Source organism: Drosophila virilis, chromosome 5, assembly GCF_030788295.1.
Source record: "Drosophila virilis strain 15010-1051.87 chromosome 5, Dvir_AGI_RSII-ME, whole genome shotgun sequence".
Classification (NCBI taxonomy): Eukaryota; Metazoa; Arthropoda; class Insecta; order Diptera; family Drosophilidae; genus Drosophila; species Drosophila virilis.
The window spans coordinates 15,562,262-15,587,390 of NC_091547.1; the positions used below are offsets into that span (position 1 = coordinate 15,562,262).

The 25,129-nt window shown below is 38.6% G+C and overlaps 2 protein-coding genes and 1 long non-coding RNA gene across 3 annotated transcripts in view; 2 read left to right on the forward strand and 1 right to left on the reverse strand.

Annotated features, from left to right (window-relative positions):
* The window catches only part of LOC116651093 (uncharacterized), a 61,629-nt gene that overhangs the window by 35,734 nt on the left and 766 nt on the right, over positions 1-25,129 (reverse strand). The window lies entirely within an intron of this gene.
* On the forward strand, positions 321-1,625 carry LOC26530999 (uncharacterized protein CG45076). The gene is made up of 2 exons (XM_015174782.3): positions 321-672; positions 731-1,625. The coding sequence occupies exons 1-2, from the start codon at positions 583-585 to the stop codon at positions 1,568-1,570; spliced, it is 930 nt and encodes a 309-aa protein (XP_015030268.1). The 5' UTR covers positions 321-582; the 3' UTR covers positions 1,571-1,625.
* Positions 2,040-2,945, forward strand: LOC6625294 (brain acid soluble protein 1). Its single transcript, XM_015173906.3, has 3 exons — positions 2,040-2,194; positions 2,250-2,511; positions 2,573-2,945. The coding sequence occupies exons 1-3, from the start codon at positions 2,104-2,106 to the stop codon at positions 2,751-2,753; spliced, it is 534 nt and encodes a 177-aa protein (XP_015029392.1). The 5' UTR covers positions 2,040-2,103; the 3' UTR covers positions 2,754-2,945.

Here is a 25,129-nt window from a genome sequence, read left to right on the forward strand (position 1 = left end):
AAACTAGAACTTCAATTTTACTATGAACCAAAAGCTAAATCAAACCAAATTGTTTTTTTTTTTTTATTGTTTTTTGTTACTGAAGACTCGACCCCAAAGTATTATTCTTTCGATAGCAATGGAATTAATGAATGAACCTAAGTCTTGGCTCAAGCATGTAGACAACCAGGTTCACGAATCGGGTAGTTGCTTAAGATCTGAGAGTTGCTTGGGAACATGAACTGAAACGCATATATATATATATATTATATTGGGGCTTTGCAGCCCTGATCAGTATATCATGTGCTGTCAGTTAAAAAGTATTTCAAAAGTATGTTGACACAACTCGGAATCCAATGCAAAGATGACAGTCTAAGCCATAACGAGATAAGCGCATATTTCTCTTTATTAAAAATAATATGAATAAGTAGTGCTAGGCTATGGTGGCTCGATTCTTCTGTTTGAGGGAATCGGAACGTTAAATTGACTGGAATTAAAATCAAAGCAACTTGGAGCACTTGCTCAGCACGTCAAGCACTCAATCTAAGCAACGTACTTCGTCGACTTATCCAGTGCGATGAGAAGCTTGTAATATTGTTCTCCATGCGAATACACAGTGCGTTCCTTTGTCTACTGCTCGCAATGTGTCTGCTGTCCTCAATCACGAACACCATTGGCTATCGACTCGTCAAGGTGAGTGGGGGATGGGGGTTATTTAAATCTTGGCGAATCTGATGCGTTCAACCCTTAGCGGCATCATCGAAAACGCATGGCGTGGCCTCAAAACCTTTACGCAGACTTTGCTGCTATCAATAGTGCAGCTGGAAGAGAAGTTGAAAACCAAAGCCCCTTGACGGATCCATCTGGAAACCGTGAAGGAGCCGCAGGTGGAGGGAATGAGGCTGGCGGATCAGGTTGCTCTGAATCAAATTCCGACAGACAATGTGATGTTAAAAAAATATTTACTCCCGGTGATCCCAAGCAAAAGTCCTCCAGCATAGCCATGAAGGCGGCACAGGATGCGAAGGCAGCTAACGAGGCGCAGCACGCAGCCGGCCAATTGGCTGCCCAGCACATCAAGCAGGAGCTGGCCGAAAAGGCATTCCAGTCAGCCAAGGCAGCCGAAGCGGCGCTCACCGGCAAGCAAATGGTTGTCCAGCAGTTGGAACAGGAAATGCAGGAGGCCAATGCTGTTGTGGAAGAGGAGACTGTCTCGCTCCAAAACACGGAGGCCAACATGAATGCCGCAATAGAGGCGGCACGGGCCGCCACGAGTCAGTTTGAGGCGCTCACCGCACTCCACAAGACGATCAAAGAGAATCTGAGCAACATTCAGACTGTGGCCATGGGCTCACAGCAGGAAATGACCGCCAAGGTGCAGCTGCTCGAGGCGGCCAGGAATCGTTTGGGGTCTCTGTCAAAGCAGCTTCACAGCGCACGCGAGGACTACGAAAAGACAAAACAGGCGGCATATAAAGCAGCCTGCGCTGCAGTCGAGGCCAAGCAAAAGGCCTCCGCCGGCACCTTCCGACAGCGACGCAGCCGAAGAACTCACAGCTACCTGCCACTCAATATCCATTCGATTATTTAGCCTACAATGCCATTATTTTATATTTTTTATGATATAATTAAAAGTTTAAATTTCAGATGTGAGATTAGCCCCTTTCAGATCAACAGCATCGTCTTAACTAATTCCAAACTCATTTTGCCACGTTTCTAAACCTATGTAAATATATGTCATATGAAAACGTATCCAGCTACTAAGCGGTTTATCCTGACTGGCAGATTTACTGATTGGCTGGTTAGCTAACTGACGGTTGGGCAACGCCGGGTAAAACCAACCTGCTACACGTGTAAATGGAGCCGGTAAAAAAAAATACTTAGTTTGTGATTACCGTACGATTAAATTCAATTAAAAATAAGAAATACATATTCAATGAATGGATTTTGATTTTTCTCAGAATTTAGCTGCGCTACATTTTTGTAAGAATTGGCCTGACAGGTGCAAGAACACGTGTCTAAAGGTACCCGAATCGCCTACAAGAATTTAAACTATAAAAGGCATTTTCACTATGCAGAAATTACAGTTTTAATTGCTGCATTCACTGTACAATTTGAGAGATCATGCAATACGTTTATCCCAAAGTTGTTATCCTGATTGGCTTTGCGTTTTGCATCAGCGCGTTAGTTCATTACCAAAAAATGGAGAAAGGAGGTAACCAACAAATATTTGAATTGGTCGAGATGCACTTATGTGTCAATGTGTTTAGCGAACGGGTGTAAAACCAAAAGCAGTAAAGCACCAGCGGCTGCAGGTGCTGCACCTGGAGCCGCTCCTGGTGCAGCTGCACCAGCAGGTGAAGCTGGTGCAGCTGGAGGAGATGCTGCAGCGCCGGCCGCAGGAGAAACTGCAGCATCTCGAACTGGGGCCAGTGAAGGAACGGAACTTCTAGTGGGTGGAGTTCTTAAAGATGAGAACACATGCGGAGTCTTCGTATGCCAAAATACAGAAGGCGACGCCCTGATTCATTAGTAAGTCGAAGTTGATAATGGTATATCTTCAGGACAGTTAGTTGATATCCTTTACCAATAGTTGTCAGAAACCAGCTCCTTTCGAAATGTGCAACGGCGATGGCGTTTCGACAGTGACTCCATTTCCTGAGTGCTGCTGGAAGTGCGTAACTTACGTCAGCTGTGCCAGCGGAGATGCGAAACAAGGTCAAACAGGTCAAGAAGGTCAGAGCGGAGCAGCAACACCACCGGCCAAAATTTGATCATCGGACTGGGCATTATGCAATTACGATTGAAATTAACCCTGACTGCAGGGCAAATCAAATTTGGGTAGTTCGGTTCGCGGCGCAAAATACCGAGCCGGCCGGCCCACACACATTTTTTAGGCTTGGTGTGTATTTAACACAAATTATCCAAATTTTAATAAAACAATCCGATTTATAGTTTATAACAAATTGTCCTGTTTTTTTCATCCCAAAGGCGATGTTAGTTTAATTTGATCATGCAATATTTTACCTATGTATATATATTCTTAATTAATCGAAAATTAATTTCATTTCTGTTTGCCAAGATGTCTTGGCAAAACTCGAACTGGAATAGTTTCACCAATTTCGCTACATATAAAAAAGACAAAAGCCTTTCAATATCGAGCAACTATATCATATACTTGTCATTGAATTTTATGAATTTCAGTATGTTTCTGCTGAAAACTTTTCCACTCACAAATATGTTCGTATGACAATTATATAACTAGTTAGCTTCTGATGTCGTTTGTTCATTGTGATGTTCATTGTGATAATTTGAGGATAACTTTTTATTTACCCTAAATCACACACCCTACCGAACTGTTCACTTTAGTATGAACAATTTAGTTTAAATTGTCATACGATTTTTATTTAAAAAAAGCTCACATATTATATTTATTTGAAAGCTTCAAATGTAAAAGCGAAGGCAATACTTTATATAACAGTTAAATCAAGCCCAAAATCAAATGCAAACGAAGAAACTAACCAAAAATTGATGTTCTTTAGGATCAGGCAAAGATATTTCTCAAACATTTCGGTGCTCCTCAGCCAACCCAACCCTCGGTCTTGGCGCATTTTTAATTAGCCGCCGCAGGGTGAATGCGCACAATCTCCATGGGCAGAGGGCAGGTCCGGTCAGAGCGGGCAGCGGTCTCTTGTTGAGAAGGGGCCGTGGTCCTTCAACCCGAAAAGAGGCAAGCGAAAAATTGAAAATTAAAAAACTACAGGAGATTCTTTCAGTGTGTGCATGTAGTAGGTACGACGTGTATGTATTATACCAAAAATTGAGAACCGGGCCTGACAATGATCTGCTGCTCATGAAACGCAGGCAGCGGCATCAGCAATGGGAACAACAATAACATCAAAAAATAAAAATAAAAAATGAAAAAAAAAAGCTTCCCAAACCCAACAATATGAGCGTTTCGGTTGACGTTGACAGGGTGAGACCCTACCTCGTGTGGAAACAAGTCTTTGGATTTGTTTATTGTAACAAAAAATAAGAGATAGGATAATATATTTGGCAATCCTGGTGTACATACACACACATACATGTTCAGACACATAATATTGCATGCTCATATTTCACATACATATGTATGTGTGTCTGTATATTCCTTTTCCTAACACACATATGTATATGTATGCATGTTCACACGAACAGTTCATTCCTCAAGCTGTCCAAGACCATAGCAATTAGGGGCCTTAAATAGTCTCTAGTGAGGCTTAACTTTCTGAATTTCCTACCATGGCTGTCCTAATAAAGCCTAAATGTGTAGGGTACACAGCACAGTGAAGACGAAATCTTGCTGCTCTTATTAATTGAATGAACATTTCGAAAAGTTGACAGGCAAGATGCGCGACGCGGTGAATTACAATAGTCGCCGACTAAACTAAAATAGTTATATCTGGAGTTTTCCCTTGTCTTTGCCCTTTTTGAAAAAGTTTAATTTTATTTTGTAATAGTTTTTGATTCCAAATATTACATGCATATGCATATACATATATGCGCACGCACATGGCTGTCCGTATGACAAACTTATGTGAATGCAACCAGTTGCTACGTATACCAACTGGCATATTGTAAGCTAGAACGCTTCGAACTTTAAACGATCGAACGTAAAACAAAAACCATGCGGTCGCAACATGTTTGCTGTGAGAAGGACGACTACAGCATGTAGCAAGCCGGTAGCGTAATGTGAGAAAGAACGTGATGGCTATAGTGTCAGGCAACAACATCAACAAAAAACAAATGTCAAGCTAATAGAAATGCGACAACAAATAAAACTCACAGCGTGTAATGAGAGGCAGAGCAAGAGCGAGGGAGAAGGAACAGTTCTCTCTCGCTCTCGACTATCATAGATATAGAGCCAAAAGAGAGCTGTGTTAATTAATATGTTTGGCCGCTTAACAGCGTTTGTTCACAACTCTCGGCTTGCAACATGTTACTGTTAACTTAACAGACATGCTCGTCGTCGACGAACTGTTGTATTTGGAACTTAACTTTTGTACTTTATATCAAACTTGTTTCCATTTTTACCGTTACAGTTGATCGTGTGCCGCGTGCCCTGTTGGACGTCTGCTCGCTCGTCTCTCGAGGCATTTACAAAATTAAAAATAAAAAAGAAACTAATTCTATGTTGCCACCCGGGTGGGTAAATCTCGAAAGCCACGAGGGCAGCAGAAAATATTGATTTAACAACTATTAAAGTCTTTTGCGGAATCCACGCACCGCACGTGCTACAGATACAAGGGCTTGCAGCAGCATGAGTTAATAAACCGTTGGGCAAATCTTCGGATCCTCAACGCCCTCAAATATGTCACTAGGAGTAGAATAAATAAACCACAGCATTTAGAGAACGCAGAAGCAAATCACCTAGAAGATACTTTCAAACAAAAAAGAATACTTCAACAGACAAGTGCGTCGTGCCGCAGGTCTCAAAAAATCGGTTAATTGAATCAATCGAAAAGTGTTTAAAAAGAATGAACTGCTACAAATCGAACCAACTTTTAATGAATTCGCATTTTGCGATTGCTGTTGTGATTGTGGTGTGCGTGTGTGTGGTGTGTGTTCAGGATTTTAACACCTTGACACTGCGGCAAAGCGTGTTTCACACATTTCCAACAAAATTACGCAAATTATATACAGTATGTCAATAAAGTGTTTTTACTAACAAAAAAAAACTAATTTTTTGGGTTTAGTTGAAAATAAATGTACCTAAAAGTGAGAATTTTTTTTCAATTCTAATTTATTTCGATTCTATATTTTTCCTAGAACTTAATGGCAAAAAGAATTGTTAAATAACATTACCCAAACATTTTATAAAATTAAAAAACTAAAAACATTCAAATTTTATGCTGTCAATAAAGTGTTTTTACACGAAACTTTATTACTAAATAACAATGTTAAAAAAACAGGAATATTTTTTTTTAATACTTTGTGTGGCTGCCATTAGCGTCACATACAGCCTGCAATCGCCGTTTCATTGAAACAATAAGGTTTTGTATGTATGTTTCTGGAATCTTCTGCCATTCTTCCAGTACAGCAGCTTTTAAATCAGTTTTTGATTTTGGACTCCGCTTTGCGACTTTTTTTTTCAAATATGACCACACATTTTCTATTGGATTCATATCTGGACTTTGTGGTGGAGTGTCTAACACCTTTCCACAGTTGTACAACAGCCAAACTCTTACCATATGAGCTTTATGCTTCGGGTCATTGTCCTGGTAAAATTTAAAAATTGGCTTATTGTCCTCATAGAATCCAAATTTCTGTGCACTACTGACGAGATGTGTCTGTAAAATGCTCAGATATTGTCTAGCATCCATGGTATTCTCAATGAAGGTCAAATCTCCTACACCCTTGCTCGAAATACACCCCCACACCATCACTGATAGTTTTCCGAATTTAACGGTTGGAATAATATTGCGGTTTTCCAACGCTGTTAGTGGCTTTCTCCAGACTCTGGATGGCCCATCGTTGTAGAATAGCATCATCTTGCTTTCGTCACAGAATATGACGTTACTCCAAAAATCGTTCGAACTATTTACATGGACTTGAGCGAACGATAGCCGCTTCAAAATATTCGCCGCCGATAGTAGAGGTTTTTTCCTGGCAACTCGTGATGTGTAGTCATTGGAATTCAGTAATTTTCGGACAGTTTCATGTAACACATCAACACCACTTTCTTCCTTGAACTCCTGAGCAATATCCCTAAGCGAAATTTGTGGATTTTTCTCAATTTTTCTCAGAATTTTTCGCTTATCTCTGTCAGAAATTTTGCAGGGTCGACCACATACTGGCTTTGCCTCTAGCCTATCTTCCTTATTGGCTCTGTTTAATATGTTGTATATCGTTGCTTTTGATAAATTAAACATATCAGCCAGTTCCGAGACTTGACGTCCCATCTGATGGTTATAATACACCAGCTGAGCGACTTCAAAAGTTGTTCTTTTTCCTGGCATTTTATTTTTCATAAAATTAAAGCAAAACGTTATAAATTGCAATAGAAAATGACAAGAAAAGTCGAAGACACAAGAGAAGCCAAAACGCATGGGCCCAAATCTAACGGGATCACCCAAAAGAGAACGGCAAAACAATTTACCGTAGCTGTAAAAACACTTTATTGACAGCATAAAATGTGAATGTTTTTAGTTTTTTAATTTTATAAAATGTTTGGGTAATGTTATTTAACAATTCTTTTTGCCATTAAGTTCTAGGAGAAATATAGAATCGAAATAAATTATAATTGAAAAAAAATTCTCACTTTTAGGTACATTTATTTTCAACTAAACCCAAAAAATTAGTTTTTTTTTGTTAGTAAAAACACTTTATTGACATACTGTATATGTAAAAATAAAAATCTACAAAATTGCTTAAAAAACTGTGATGGACGTCAGACTCTGACACTTGACACGTGCTCAGTTGCAGGTATAGCGCCAGGCGGCGTATGCATACATACACATGTATATCAGAGGGTCAGGGATAAGTGTGACTAAAATCTAAACGCAATTAAGTAAATTCATCAAATTATAATTAACACGAATGCCACGCAAAACATTAATAAAGTGTTACTACTTCCACAAGGCAAATGGCATATAGAGGGCATACAGACAAGCTTCCAGCACATTGATGGAAATAATCATCAAATCATGGTTTTATAATTAAGCAACATTTTTAATTATGAACCCAGTGATAAGTCCAGTAATCAGGTAATCCTTAATTGTAGTTAGTAACGCCGTTCTTCCATTTCGGTTTAAACTACTGAGTAAAGCCTGTTAAAGCTTCATTCTCTCAATCATTCGTCAAGGTCATCAAAAGCCCGCCAAAATTATTTGGACACACATGTATCTAAAAAAGTTGTTAACATTTGGTATACATTATGAATGCATCTAAAAAAAAATACCCAATTCGGGTAAATTCTTTGGCGATCATGATCTAAAAAAAAAAAATGAGTTTCCTGGCCCTATTTGTATGCCCTGTACGCAGCTCTCTACTCAGGAATCAATGTCATAGCATGTCACTGGCAAAATATCTATGTTTTCGTCAGTATATATGTATATTAAATTTATTATGCATTTCAAAATTTATAGAACTAACAATTATCATCGTCAAAATTAACACCACATTGTTGTTGTCAAGCACGTTTGAACAAATAGCAGAATGTTAAAATGGTTCGATGTTGCGCTTAGTTCGAGGTTGTGTCGCTTGTAGCTTGTGACAGTGTAACAGTGCCATTCTGAGTTAGCAATAACGTAATACGCAAACTTCACTTTTAGTTCATATCAAAAAAAAAAAAAAATCAAATAAGCTGTATTCGCTTTTCAATTATTTTCTTGTGTTGCATTGAAGCGTTACTCATTTAGATATGTTGCTCTCAAACCAATTACGAACTTGGTTAATTGGTTTAATGCTGCACGCTTGGTTCGATGTTGTCTTGCAACCGGTTGCCTGCTTAACATTTGTGTGCTAACAATAACATACTATGTCAACGTCGCTGTTAATTCAATTCAAAAAAAATTTTGAATTTCCGCCCGCCTGTTTCTCAATTTTTTTCGTGTTTCTCAATTCTTATTTGGCGCTCGATCGCGACGGTCACCATCGGTGCAACTGTTGCTCTCACACCCAGTGCCAGTGTGCACACGCGTTCATACATGTGTATGTATGTTCGTATTTCCGGTGTCAAAAAACCATAAAACGAATAAAGTGTAAAGATTCAATTATCGGTTATTCATAAAAATACCAAGCGTCGTATACTTGCATATATTTTATATCAATATAATTGAATCTGTGTCTGTATGTGTGTGTGCGCGCGGCGACTGGCGCCAACATCGATTTAATTATAAATACATCAACAATAATAATAATAATAATAACAAGAATAGCACCATCGTTGATATGTACATAAATACACTCGTACATACATCACATACATCTACATCTACACACACTGTGCACTATTGTTACACACGCTGGTAGGCGTTGCTTTTTGCCATATTTCTCTCTCGTCGCCATCACGCGCTGCGGTACAAAGTTAAACTCGCCGTTGGCGTCGGAAACACACCCGTAAAAAGCCAGCAGCTCACTGCTGGGGTATCTGCATTCATAAGGAAATGTGTCACTCGACAATTGAATAGAATCGAACTGAATTGGAAATGGTTTCAAATCAAAGCTTGCAGATCAACTCAGCTTGAATTTGGGAATGGTTTCTGCGTTTTAAGCTGAAGAATTCCCAGCTTTGGCTAAATTATAATTTAACATAATAATACTATGTGCTACGTGAAACAACAAATATGTTATAGTTTAATCTGTTTGCTTGCAATTACTTATTTGCAAGGACATCTGTTCACATCTTACCGGGCAGCATTAGATTCTTGATTTAAATAATTCTAATACTGTCAGGTAAAGATGTCGTCCGTGTCCTTATACATCATAAATCCAAAATAAAAGAAAGAGTTTTTTTTTTTTTTTTGAATGCAATTTAATTTGCGAAAAACCATAGCCGAAAACGTAAATCGTAAAACAAGTTTTTCAATTGTGCGTGTAGGAAAACTTGCCAAGCCTGCGATTGCCAAAGGGCGACAGGCAGAGCAAGGCGGGGCAGGGCAGGGAAGACCGCCAAACTGGCAGATCTCCCTGCCTGCGACTGCGGATGCCATGGACGAACAACAGAAAAATTGGTCAAAATGTTGTATATACCAGAATACACATATATAAGTATATATTATTTGCAGCAGCAGAGGCTCGTTTTTTTGGATGACATCAGTTGAGAGATCTTCGATGACACCGGACTACTGCTGCCTGTGTGTGTGCGAGTGTGTGTGTGTGTGTGAGCGCGTGTGACTGTGTTTCTGTACGTGAGCAGGTATACATTATGTATAGGAAACACAAAGAGATAGCCAGCGACAGGGACCAAGCGACCAAGTTAAGTGTAGTGCCCATAAAAATATATATTTTATGGTTCCGCTTCTTTTTTTGTTTTAGCCCCGATCTCAGTTCCTTTTTTCTTGGCTCAGCATTTCATTTTATTGTTTTGTCACAGACTGACGACGGATTTCTTAATTTCTGAACAATATTTAGTGACAAAATATGCCAGCCAATAAATTTGATGACGCCTAGCGCCCACACAGAAACCCGCACAGTTCGCATAGAAAGCAGATTCGACATTCCTCAAAATATTATGTATATACAAAAAAGTGAAATAATAATAAACCAATTTCATTTTAGTTATGGGACATTGAGCAATTTAATTCTAGAAACGAACAGGGCACAGATTTACTTCTGCTCACTTTGTATTGCAAACTAAATTCGAGTTCTTATGTTACAATGAATTCGACACTTAGTTATGTGTGCACAGCTAATCAACTAGCTGACTGAGATGAGCTAACAAACAACTGGCAGTACTCATCTATAACTTGGTCAGCTCATCCCAAGATAAGATTGGACGCATTGGGGGCAACGGGAACGACAAGGTAAAAGCCACTCGTTAAAAAGCTAAACAACCAAGGCAATTGTCAATAGTATACGACACAGAATACAACTGTACAGACAACCGACTGTTGGGAATGTCTATACATACATGTGTACGTATATATATAATACAACTTAGATAATACTAACACCCTGAAGTATGGGCTGTAAACGGTTTACAACGCTCTCAACTTTTAAAGTTCTTGGCACAGTGCTTCCCATTTGTCAATAGGGCGGGGGAAATCTAATCAAGGTAACCGAAAAATACGTAAAATACGGCATTGCAATGGGCGTTAGTTTCGGTCGCCCCGTCGAGACGATTCCACGCCAGAACGATAACGTAACCGGAACGAATATAACACCTGTTAATGAACCTGCCAGCGATACTAATGAAGAAGGCGCACTCTTTTTTCTCTTTAACTAACTCGCCAAAAGTCAAGCGTATATAGCGGTCGAGGGTAAGAAGCTCTTAATCCAAAGTGAATGCTAAACCCTAACCCCTCTGTGTAGGTTCAATTCAACCAAGTTGAATTCAATTGAGCCCAGCCCTGACTGCATATGAAATGCGCTAAACTTTGAACCGCATTTGTAATTCGATCAAGTTGAACCGTATCCAAGTGGAGGTTACATTAACATTAATACTGCGACTAAAGACCAGTTGGAAAAAGAACTTTAAGTATTTCCAATAAATTGGCACATTAGACACAATTAAAACAAGTTTAACCTAAGGCTGTTATGGACCTTAGGTCTAACAAAATAATGCACTAAATTAGTCAGAACAAGAACACTTAAAGCTGACTAATTTGTATTTTGAATGCAATCATACACAGATGTTCTCCATAAAGATAAAATAACAAATTGTATACTTCTAATATACTAATAGCTAAGCAAGCAATCACTCATTGAGAGAAGTATCCGGCCTCGAATCCCTGGCTGCTTTATGGATGTCTCATTAGCCTATCCGAAGGTCATTACAATATAATAATTACAATTATAATAATAATAATTAAAAATATATTATTATTTCACAACTCAACTGCAATTTTCAATACTAATCGAAAAGATTGGCGATACCCTGAACTACGCCTGTATTATATAATACACATACACACACATCAATCAGCTTTAAGTGTTACGCGTAGGATCCATAACAAAATAAACTCGGCTATTTCACAACCCAGGCCGGCATGAGTTGCCCGATGACAATCAAGAACTTAACTCGGGCAAATAGAAAACCATGCCGATAGGGAAACACTTCACCAGAATATATATATGTAGAGTGCCCTCTCGAGGAGGGGAGGAACTTTACTCTACTGTTCAATGCGATTGTATCGATTGGGTGCTGTTAATCAAAAATGTGACCAGAGCACTTGATATCCACGCGTCAATGATAATGATGACTTGCCTGGCAACCAGAGCAGTATCCCATAAAACCAAAAACCGGAGGGTCCTAGCCAAAACTTAGGTTAGCCAACCCGTATTTCATAACGAAAATTAATTACATACTATAATCGAATGGGTCTATCTGAGTCAATGGCACTCGATCAAAATGGGTCCAGCAATTCATTTGAAATTCGAAAGTTGTTTAGGACGTATTTATGGTTTTTTAAGAAATTTATTGGATTTTAGAATGAACCATGAAATTTGTTAGGAATGACATTCATACGTGGCCTTTTACCATACCTTATCACAGAGGCTTTTAAATAAATGTACATTCCGACAAAAGTAACGCCAGTGTATCAAAAATGTGTTGGTCACCGTTTGGCCATTGCGGAGGGTATCTAATCACATACAGTAAAGTGTATCTAATCATGGCCTCTAAGTGAACTGCTAGAGCACTATACGGTAAGTATCTAATCGCGACATTAGCCATTGATAAAGTTATATTAGACTCGGACGCGATTGTTGCTGGCGCCTTAAGTTCCAGTACTAGCTAGATTCTACATGAATGCCTTTTAGCCAAATTGACCCCTTACTATGCAATACAAAGGTCTACACTGATATGCACAGAGGAACTTATGATTGTTGAATATATCACATTGTGGATGAATTTCCCTACTTCTTCATATAATGCAGGCAACAGAAGAATTTAAAATGAAAAGGAAGATACTTAGCTGGAGCTTAATAGGGGGAAGGTTAATTAAGGTCAATTAAAGGCCAACATATTATTCCGACCTATTGATTAGAGCTGAACTGATCACAACATTTGGGGGAGAACAGCTGAAAATTTCAATTAAAAATGCAGCCTGTGTCTTCGAGGTATATTGAACCCGCATGGTAAAGGTATCAGCAGGGCTTTGTAGAATTTGGCATCAAAGAAGACTCAGAGCCGTTAAGCTGGTTCTCTCCGGCCACTAGGAGTTTCTTTTTCTGTATGCATAAATTAGTTAAACACTAATTTCCAATTCCGATTTCAGTCATGCAAATGTTAATTGACCACTTAAGTTAAAACTTCATAATGATCGTTAATAATACCGAGCACGATCGCGAAGAGCGTCCACCCCAGCGACAAACTGTAACCAAAAGAACAGGTTCAAATTTAAGTTAACTGACCAGTGAGCCCTTCCACCAGCCCCCAGTGATCTTCTTGGGCTCTCCAAGCTCGTAAAAGATATGCAGCCTATAACCAACTTACTTAGCACAAATTATACACACACATAGATAAAGTATTCACACACACATACATACTGGCGAAACCTGAGAGACCTGTAGCCGGAGGCTCTTAACTGTGCATTAATGATCTTTTCTGCTAGCTCATTTTTCGCATCGTCTCTTTTATTAATACCCTCTACCCATAAAATGGGCTAAAATAGTGTGCTGTCAACAAGCCGAAGAAGGTATCTCTGACGGGCATAACTACTTATAAATGTTACTTCTCTTGATCAGCCAAATAATAGCCAAAGCTTAAAACTTTCAACTTTTAATACTTGCAATTCCCTTTACTGCCTTAAATAAAATATCAGGATATATAGGTTTAAACGTATTCTAGGAACAGAATCTGTATATAGTTACAAGGACATATATACTAGCTTCTATGCTAAGCCCAATTACATATTTTCTATCGTTCACTGTTAGATTTTATTTAAGATAAAGATAAAGTGGCCAAATCACCCAAACATTGAACAACTGGGATTAGCATCCCAAAATAGTCTTGATATACATATCCAAATCTTAACCAATAAATTTTAATATTTCATATAAATCTATATCATATTAAATATATGAGTTGAGTTTCTGTGAATAATTGCTATATCATGGCTTTTAACGAAAGCCAATCAACTTATTTCCTGCTTGTTTAACTGCACTGATCGCAGCTCGTCTGAAATGGGTCAAATTGTAGTTAACAAAGTGCAGGAGCAACCGGCACATTAACGTCCATTTATCAACGGGCCAAGTGGATCCGACCACATGACTCGTGCCACCTACCACTGACGGCGGCAGGAACAACAAACAAGAAATGAACATTTCCTCGGCACGCCGAAGATTAAATACCCTTGCAGACATGTGGCTTAAAAGCAAGTGAGTGGTACATTTTAAAACTGATTGGAATATGTTGAAAGCATAGTCAATTCTGAAGAATATATATTGAAAAACGAAATGGTTTTTATGCACGCTCTAAGCCGATTAGAAAACATAGAAAGAGTCATGCATAATTTCCTGATGTCTTTTAAATGGAAAGACTAGTTAGCATCAAAGCAGACATATGGACATGACATTATCGGCTGTTTATACCGTCAATTAGCATACATTCCTTATGCGTTACACACTTTGTGACAAAATGATTGTACCCTATGCTAGGGTATACAAAATGCAAAAACTGCTGCGCCATGGCAGACAATTGGCTCTCCAAAACGTTGCTTAGCGCAACTAAATCTTCTCTTAGCCGCAGATAATTGAACGTCCAATTTGAAGTTAAGCATTCCCGCCGCCCCTGTTGCAACCGTTTGCTGGAATTGGGAATCTATCTGTACATGCTCTAGAGTAAGAGCCCGTGCCCATTCTTGTTGCATCCACATTCACCTGCCCTGCTCGTGGGCACGCCCGCTGATCATCAAATTAGCATTGTTACAGTGCCTACTTGGACCTTAGCTCTGGAATGCGCATATTTCAATATGTTTACTCATGAGTTAGCTGTTTAGTCCGTAGGTATTTTAAAAATACTTTCCAATAGTGGCTGTACACTAAATTCGATTTTGTTAATCTCTGAAAGATCTTTATTATATTCATTTGTATTTAAATTAAATTTTTCTACATTTTATTTATTATGTTTCATATGACTTTTCCATTATGAAGAGCTACTAACAAAAGTTTTGTTTGTCTTGTAATTTACATTTGTTGTCCACTTAGCATATGATATTTACATGAGCCTCTATATGCATTATGGATATATATGCCTATTACACATGTATTGGGGCCATGATGGCAGCACCCGGCTGGGCCACGCGTGTGTGGCTAATACGCTGGGCTATGCTAGTAATTAAAAGCGTTCATGTTTTGGTTTCCTTTTGTTGCTATTATTTGCTTGTATATTAGGTGAAATTCGCTGGGTTGAACTAATACAAAAACTAGCGTAAATGATGCTGAACAAATTGAGTACACACAAAAAGAAATACGTAACAGTTGTATGGGAATGCCTGACTAGGATATACTCTGAACCTGCTAAATCAACTTCTTCTATACATATATATGAAAAAAAAAACATAAGCACATACGGACTTTAAGCAGAGGTTGTGCTTCTATATCGCGCCACAAACTATGCCACATTTCGGATTGAGTATATATATTTCAATTTCGATTTCAAAAATTGAAAATAAAAAAATTAGGATCTATCCGAAAGGGAAATATACCAAATTTGGTGCATCTAATTCTTATAATCTTCGAGATAGGCTGTTAAGACCGAGAATGTAGATTTAAAATTGAAGTTTTCGACCTTAACGATTTTTTGGAATTACCTCTAAGGGACTTCATTTAATTTAAGATTTGGCCGCCTTTCAACCAACTTGGCATGCCCCCAGTAGACGACAGTAAAATTTGTTTAAATTGAACTTTAGAGGAGCTTATCAGTCGATCTTTTTCACCACAGCTGTAACCTATAGACTATATATCTTAATATGTTATTTGACGCATGCATATTCAAGACATATTCAAAGTTTCAAGGCAAGTCAAGAAAGAGGCCGGCGGCTGACAAAGGCTGACTGCTACGCCATCAGTTATGCACCTGATCGACCATCTCAGTGAGCAATTAGCAGGCAAGAGATCTAGGCACTATCATTATGAATATGTATGAATTACTTTTATAAACGAACTGCCAACCCCAGCAGCTACACTTGTACAATACACACACACATTAATGACAAATTATATACACGATTAACTATCGCGCTGTAGAAAAATCACACACATATATATACGTATAAATTTAACACGTAAAAAATTAGATAAATTTGCATAGAAATTGCAATGAACCTTAACTCAAAAGTGGCAGCACAAGAAGAAGAACAAGAAGCAAAGGAACGAAAACAACAACAGCTACAGCTAACAACTAGCAGGTGGTAACAGGTTAATACAACACTGTCCAACAAAAAGTTGCTTTCTGGACCGAAATCATGGCATATTAAATAGAAAATGGTATTTTACTTAAAGTTAAGTTTATTTCAATTGAAATAATTTGAGATTTGGAAAATATAAAGAATAGAAATTAATTATTTTTTGCTGTAGTGAAATTTAAGCTATTAGTTCGAATGGCAGCACAATGAAGTCTTTTTTTTTTTTGTTGCAGAGTGTTGCGTGTTGCATGAAAACTTGCTGTAGTTGTTGTAATTATTAGCAAGTCTAACCCGTAGCTGACAAACGACATAAAATACTTACAAGTGCATATGAAACAAGAAAGAACTCTTATTCCCGGCACGCCGAAGATTGAATACCCTTCCGTAGACCCACAATCCTTGCCAAGATATATTAAAAAAATAACTTGTTCAAACATTAAATTATATTGTCGACAATAAAATGCGAATTTGAACAACAAATCTTGAAAATTAAATAGTTATTCAAGAATAAAAATTATATCTGTATATTAAAGAGGATGATAATAGTTTGCAAAACAGCCGAGAGATTACTATAGCGACACGGCTGTTGATACTGGTCAAGAATATATATAATTTCTGGGGTCTTCTCCACTTTTCCATTTAAAATACCCTCTACAAGGGTATAAAGCAGTGAACGCAAAAAATAAAGACAGAGTTTTATTTTAGCCATCTTGCCAGCTACTGTTGGCTATTTTATGCATTTGGCTGTTAAGATACGATTTTTGAATTTGTGGCTTATAGATATTTATTTATATATTTTATATACATATATATATTTCATTTTTGTTTTGCTTTATTTATAGCACAAATTTTTGTAGCAAGTTTGCCGCCTGTTGCCGTCTTGAGCAGCGCAATGGAGCAACAACAGAGTTATTAATGCTTGGAATTTTCATAATCGAAACGAGTTTTCAACCGGCAGCCAGCCAGGCAAGGAAGCACACGCGTTCACTAATGCAGAGCCCCAGTCCCAGACATGAGATCTCGACTCCGTGCTCATGGCTGCTGCTGTTGTTGTTGTTGTTTTAATAACTAACGCCTCTCTGGCTTGCAAAAGTCAAGCTGGCAAGCCAAGCCAAGGCGGCGCAGAGCAGCGGAAGGGGCACAAGCTCCATGGCTGGCAGTGGTAGAGTTATGGCAAGACAAGCACACGCCTTGCGCGAACAGGTGAAGCGTTTAACCGTACGTCGGCGGAGTCAGAGTCAAACGATCGCTTGTACCCTTGGCAGCCGAGACGGGCGAGGGGTATAATGACGAGGCCAATTGACTTGGCTGCAGGTTTTGCCAACCTGTTGGACTTTGTCTGGTTAGTGCCTTAAAGATTGAAAGCAGTTGCTGCAGTCTTATTCCACACAGCGATCTATATTTATTGAAAGCGTGCGTTTAATTAAAAAATTCTCGATTTCAACTAACATTTGAATTTGTTAAACATTGTATCTAAATATCTGGATACATTAATAAAACTGTTTAATCTAACTAATTGACTGACTGACTGACCGACCGATTAGCGATCACCACACAGCCCAAACCACAGAAGCAGGCAAGATAGATTCTTAACAGTCCTTGACTTAAATGGTGTAAAAGTGAATTTTAACCGATTGTTTGGAAAGTATTTGTTTAAAACTGTGATAAATGCGTCTCCATATCTATTAAGGCTGCCAAGCTCGGAACAAATAAGTAAACATTTTTGAAATTTTATGTTTCCAACCAAAAATCTGTAAGACTTTGCAGTAGAAATGTAGAATTGAATAGAATGCTAACGCGCTTCGCATTCGTATGCAAAATATGAATATTCAGGTTTCCCAGACTTATGACAAGAGCAGCCAGAAACGCATTCACAACGCCGTCGGCTTTCACTCACGTTGCATGCCACAACGACGCGAGCCCGGAGCCCAGAGCGCAACGTCAAAGGGCAGCCCCAGAGTTGCAGGTAGCCGCAGCAATGCGGCCGGCCAAATTAACCTGCTCGACGTCAACGGGCAAAAGCTGTAATTTGCTTAAAAGCAGCGAACAAATAAAGGGTTTCAATGGTTGCTCTGCCAAAGACGGACATACATACAGATAATGAATCGAGAATGAGGGCTACGACTTTAACTGGGAGCTGGAGCTGGAGCTGAAACTGGAATTCGAACTGGAGCTAAAACTGCGATATGTGGCAGGCAGCGGCAGCAACCGGTGGATCAGTGACAAGTGTATGCTCCATGCCGACAGCTGCCGCATTTTTGACTGGCCCGCAGAATCATCTTCATCTTTGAGCAACAGCCAAGAGTATGCATACATGCACCTGTGTATGTCTGTGTATGAGTATGTGGATGCTGCATCCAGAGCCTGGTCATAGTTTTAATTAAGTGCTTGTAGATTTTTGACTGGATGCATTGCGACGTATTCTGCATTTTGATAGAGTAGCCAAGAAACTTGCACAACAGGCACAATTACACTGGACCCCAAGGTATATACATATATATATATATATAGATCCAAAATGTGATAATCTGGAGATCATCTCAGTTATACAACTGCCAATTTACTTGACTGTTACTTAAAGAAATTCATTTATATTAATTACCTTTTATTTTACGATTATATTATTGACAAATTGGTATTAATAAATAAATTGTAAAATAACGGAGTGGATAATCTATCTAATGGGATGGTCAGCAGGGCGAATTCTTCTCAGTCTGCGGCGCCAACACATAAGGATATAAAAGTAGTCGACCGTTGTATCGACTGGAGTGCTGATTACTTTAGTTCCCTATATAACTAAAGTCGAATTATTCAAATTTAATCAAAGGATTCGACCTACTCTATAATGTTTAATGCTGGGTTGACAAGTCAGATAGAGTTTACGAATTTTACTGTGCTTTGCTATGAAAACATTTCTGTTTTCGTTTTTTATGTGAGAAGCCTTTAAATAGTATCGAAAACAGCAAAAGATCCCAAAAATTGATTATGTTTACGAAATGAGAAACAATTTTAAATAATATTAGTAATAATTTTTATAAATTTGGTTCATATCAAAAAAATTGTGTAATTCCGGATTCGAACCGCCTTGGGCCGAAACCGGCTTCCAGCCTTTATATATTTTCCAGACAAATACCTATAGAAATCCAGTTCACCGAAAGTTATATGACTTTGAATTTCCAACAATTCTTAAATAAACATCAGTTTTATTTATCGGAAATATTTTAACTTTTATATAAAACTGCCAGATTGGGATTTACATATATTGACGGTGTTGAGTTATGGTTCCGATGAATTAGCAATTCACTTTTCAAAAAAGTCTGCCTCTCTCTCTCTCTCTCTTTACCTTTGACTGTCGAATATTTGGCGACTGAATGGCTGAGCACTATTCCCCAACGAGCAGCGATCCAGTTTCTTGCTAGCCTTTCATACATATTCTTAAGTTGCAAGTGTGATTGGGCATCCGAGCGTAGCTCAGAATCTAAACACATAATTCAAAATCAATTGAAGCCTTGCGGGACCAGCACAGCTGCGCCCAAACATTAGGCAGAAATCCATTAAAAACACGCACACCCTGCAGCTTGGGCAATTGCTGGTGATAAATGCCCAAAAGCCTCCAACCGCAACGGCGATAAACCCGGCGCTGCATTCGTCCATTGCCTTCGGAACCGGCATTGTGGTCTTATCAAAGTACGCGGCGAATGAGCGAAAGAATTTTATTCATGAACTTCTTTATGCTGCACGCAGACGAACCTTGCAACAGGTTCAAGTGGTTAGAAAGAACATGGGGGTACTAAGCGTGATAAAAAAAAGTTAAGGAGTCCCCGGCTAGGAGATACCCCGAACTCAGCGCCGAGCTGTCCCTCGGACTTCCTTGATGCACATGTACACAAAACGCCTTCATGGATGCATCCTCCTTTTGGCCCACAATGTGAGAAAAACATTCTTAAATAACTTCGGTATTTGCAATATGATCTATTGAGGTCTTTACGTTTGCATCCAAAGTCTTGTACATACCAACATCTCTAAAAAGGGTGAAGGGCATCTGTATATACGACTCCAGCTATTTAATCTCTGAGTTATGGCAATAAGCTCTTGTCTAAACATTCACGTTTATTGATATATATATTCTAAATGGAAGGATAGACTGACAGACTCATAGAGGGGCATGCTAAAATGACTCACTGTTACAAACAAATGCACAAATCTATTATACCCTTTATAACCCATCTTCAATGACTTCATTGTATAATGAAGTATTTTTTAAATGCCTAATGATTCTTGGGGTTCGTTGTCTTAAAATACTGCCAGTAGTCACTCTTAAATAATCGTGACCACTTAGAGGAAGGTTACAATAATCATAAGGTGTGAAAAATTTATGAGCGCTCAGCACAATTTGTACGCATTCGAGTCGACTTAAGAAGGATCTTAAGAACTGAGCCAAGGCCAAGAGCTTGTGAGTTAAACAAGAGCCAATCCATCAGCCAGTACTTAAATAACGCCCATGTTGAACTCGTTCACAGGCAGAAAGAGCAAGGCTGAGGATGATCCGGAAGTTAGGTATGGAGTAAAAAATCTGCAAGTGTAGATTTTGATTTGTTTGTGGCTGCTTAAGACATCAAAATGTTGAAGTGCTACAACTGTCAGATTTGGCAGTTGCAGCTCCGAAGCGCTACTAAATCAAGCCAGCAGCCGGGCGCATGGGCTAGGCTTTTGGGCCGGTGCACATTTATGGCCTGTTAAAAGGCGGCCCGCCAAGTGCCGGGCAATTGGTTAAAAGCCACAACAAAAGATACAACACGCCCGATAACGGAGAGGTAGAGAATGATGAAAAAAAAAAAAAAAAAACAAAAAACACAGAAGAGCATAAACAAGAAATGAACGCGCCACATGACCAAAAAAGGATTCGATCCCAGTCCGAGAATCGTTGCAAGTTCATAAATAAAAGATGGCAAATGGCAAATCGAGAGCCAAAAAGGCAAAACAATGGAAAGCCGCCGAAACCGAAGCCGAGCCTGAACTCAAATATGCAGACGTGACTTATTTAGGACAAATTGTTTGATTTACGCTTTGTAATAAAAACGATAATACTTTTAAAAGAAAATCTGAAGTGCGACCAAATTGATCAGGCACATCGATATAATATATATGTATATATTGTTTTTATATATCAGTCTCTTTTAATTATGGTATGATATTAGACGATGCTGCGCGAAATAGTGGGATATTAGTTCTTAGTTAACAATTTCACAAAATATAACTAAGTTTCTAAGGATTCAAAATTAAGAAAATGAATAAACCAAGCCTCAAAGATACTCATATACTGAGAGTCAATGATGGCAAATATGTAGATCTTAATTCACATAACATTTGCTATGCAACTTTCACTAAAATGTCTATGTGCAGGAGCTATTCTTATCACATTCCTGGATACAAGAAGTCGATAAACAGTATACTAAAGCACTGAAGTCTCGTTTTGTTAAGTTTAAGAGACAACCAAAGCCAGACAACAAATCTCACGCTGAGTAGGTTCTCATAGCTGTGATAACTGTTTTGCACTCAAGATACTTACAACAAGAAACATTAGTACAAACATACTCAAACTCTAAATGTCTGTATATACAAGAGAGAGAGAGAGAGAGAGAGAGAGAGAGAGAGAGAGAGAGAGAGAGGGGGGCGAGGCATGCGCTTAGCTGGTTATTTGACACCTTGCACTCTTGCATGTATATGCCACTTGCCATACTCTGCCAGACCTGACCATCCCATCTTATCCTATTCATATCGCGGCCTGCCCAATGAAGCGTTTCTGTTTGGGTAAGTCCAGAAAAGAGCATAAAGCATAAGTAGAAATATATGTGGAAGGGGCAAGGATGTCGGGCTGCTTGGCTGCCAGATTGGTTTCTTGTGCGCCGTTGTGAGGGTTGTTGGTTTTCTCTAGGAGCGGGGTCATTGGCATATCCTGATAGCGATTGGGACGACGACGCCAGTGAATATACTATCGATAGCATCGCCGAGGCTGCCAAGTAGAATTCAGGGGTAATTTAATTTATGTTTTTGTGTGTTTCTTCGTTTCTTCTACAACATAATACAAATGCTTGGGTTTGCCTCGCCTGGGTTTCGATTAGTTTTGAATATATAATTTGACCGCTGACTGTGACACACTTATGCGATGGCGTTGGGCGATCGCGATGGGAGTTTGAGTTGGAAACGGGGATCCATTGGTGTTTCTTCACCATCTTCTTCTTCTTCTTCTTCTTATAATCACTGACTGGGCATAATTAAAATTTATGGCCAATGCGCTTCCAGTCAATTCATTAGCCGCCTTCTAGTCGCGGCTTAATTAAAAAGTTTCATAAATTTTTTTAACTATCGTATCCACCTGTTGTTGTCTCTACAATTTCCATACATACATATGAATGTACATATATGCATGAATTTAAGAGTGGGACAAGGGATCCATCAGGGATCCATAAAACATTCATATACTAAAATATGCTAAGATTACGGTTAGAGCAAGCAATCTATGAGCTCTTGTAAAACTAATTTTATAAGGCTATAAAATAAAAGATACTTGATACTTGCATATTCAATTCTAGACGTTATATGTCGAATTTGGTGACTCTAGCGCTATCATAAAAAATCATAATTGTTATGCGCTTAAAAAAGAAAACTCAATAGTCTTGCCATGTGACGAATAGCAAAGCTGTCTTTAGGACTCAGATTTGAGTACAGTCAGCTCTATGACTATAAATCAAATGCATATCCTGTTCAGCCTTAGTCAGGCTTATCAAAGGCTTCAAACGCTTCACTGCAAATAAATTTAATATGTATTGAGTTTTAATGAGGGACACAACAACAACGATACCTCAACCAGCTCGCACATGTTATGCGTGTGTATACATAGTAAGTATACATATATAGAAGTAGGAGCCACAGTCCAGTGCCTGCTGGTAGAGCCTATCCAGGGAATTATTGCGGTAAGTGAACCCGAACCCCGCTTCACACGTGATTAGCATGCAAGAAACACTGACAACGACTGCGACTGCGAGCAGTTGACAGTTGTCAAATCCACTTACGCTCTTCATGGTAAACAGTTTTTGACGAGCCTGCTGAAGGATTTATTTAAGTGCGGACAGACTAACAAACTAATAAGTGCGACCGGGCATATAAATATAACTGAGTTGCCAGATACATAGGAGGTATCTGTACATTCATCAGAGACTCCTAGCACTACTTTGTGCGTGCGTGAAAGAGCAGCAGCTGCTACCTGTTGCTACCTGTAGTTGATTTGCTCGTTTATCGGGGAATGTTAATGGGAAAGCCCTGAAACATTTATAGTTCTTGCTGATTCCGCCAGCTCACTGAGAGGTTTTCGCCTAGTTTTAAGAGTAGGCACCAAAAAATTAACCAAACACCTTTGAAACAGCTGTACAACCTAACTGAATTCAATTCACCTGTGAGTCCGAAACAACAAAAAAGCACAACAAATCAAATGCAATGCGAATCCTAAATACTCTTTCAGCATTAATTTAAGAAATTATATTATAACAACAATTTAAAGGGATTTATCTTTATAGGCTTTTCAGCAAATTGTACAAATAAATTATGTTTAAATATTGTCGACAGCATTTAATATTAGCTTGTGCCATGTACAAAACATTTCCTACGACTCGTTGCATCCCAAAAGAAAGGTTTAAACGCATTCATCTTTTAAACAAATAACTGCAGGGCAACAAGTCATAAAAAGCCATTGGCATTGAAGAAATACAACCAGATGCCAACTGTTTCAATAAAGAAAGCAAATTGTAGGTTTTGTATTTCTTTTTATGTTCGCAACACTAAATGTTCAGCTGTTTTCTGGACCTGGCTCGAAGTCTGCTGAACTCGAGCACAGATCGTTGATGAAGAGTGAGGGGGGGCTCCTATATTTGCTCTACAACATATTGACACAACAGCCACAAAAAATAAACGAGCTTTCCTTAAGGTTCTTTACATTCCGATACTTGCGCGTGACAATAAGTTTAACATAAGTACCATCAGAACATAATGAATATAATGTAAATATACTATAATGTCAGAGAAAGCAATTATAAAAGGTAGATATAAGAGAAAGAGAAAGCAAAATTGACAAGTTTTGTTATACAATTTCCGGTATAACGTTTAGAATCACAACAAACAACAACATTGCATACGGATGCAAGCGACTTCACATTACTCTGCCAAAGTGAGTTAAGGCAAAACTATTTTGATGGAGGATATATATGCCCCACTGATAACACCCCCAGTAGAAGTCATAGAAGTCATATTTTCAACATTGATCTTTAGCGGAGTTCATCAGTAGACATCATTCCAAATATTATAAATCTACCTCTTAAACTGTCGCTTTTCCTTTTTTGGCATTCCCCCAGTGGGCGCAGCCATATACTCTTAACTCATTATCCAAAGCGGGTATATGTTCCACGTGGTTCGACGTTTTACCCGGCTAAAAGGACAACACCTTGCCCTGCTGCAGCAGTAAATACCAGATCATCCCCTAAACATATCACTTAAGATTTGGCCATTTAATAAAGCGTAGCCCCTATATATATTGTGTCTATTATGTTATAGCCAAAATTGCTGGCTTACTCTCTGCCGAATAGTAATATGAAAGAGAGTACACATCCAGGTTTTCCATGCATTGCACAAAATCAATAACTTTTTCAACAAGTATTAAAAATTCTGTGCAGATCGATATCTGAGTCAATTTATACTTAATTTCATAAAACTTATTAAAACTGTAACCAGATTCACTTTACCGTTCACCTCAAAATACTCGTTCTGCTTGAATGGTGCAGACGTACGAAAAACATGAGATTGAGCTGGGTCCGACCAAAAGATACCCAGCATGAAGCGCCAAGCTGCAGAATTTTATTTTACAGACACCTCATGAATCAATTGTGATTCTCTTGGCTAAACACTCTGACAAGGTGTTCCAGCTTTAAGCATCTGATTGATCTGATTATACTATAAGAAATTCTAAATATAAAATATGGTGCTCTTATAATCTACGAGTTAAGCTTGAAAAACTTTGTTTTAAAATCGAGAAGTATTGATGTTTTGGAAAT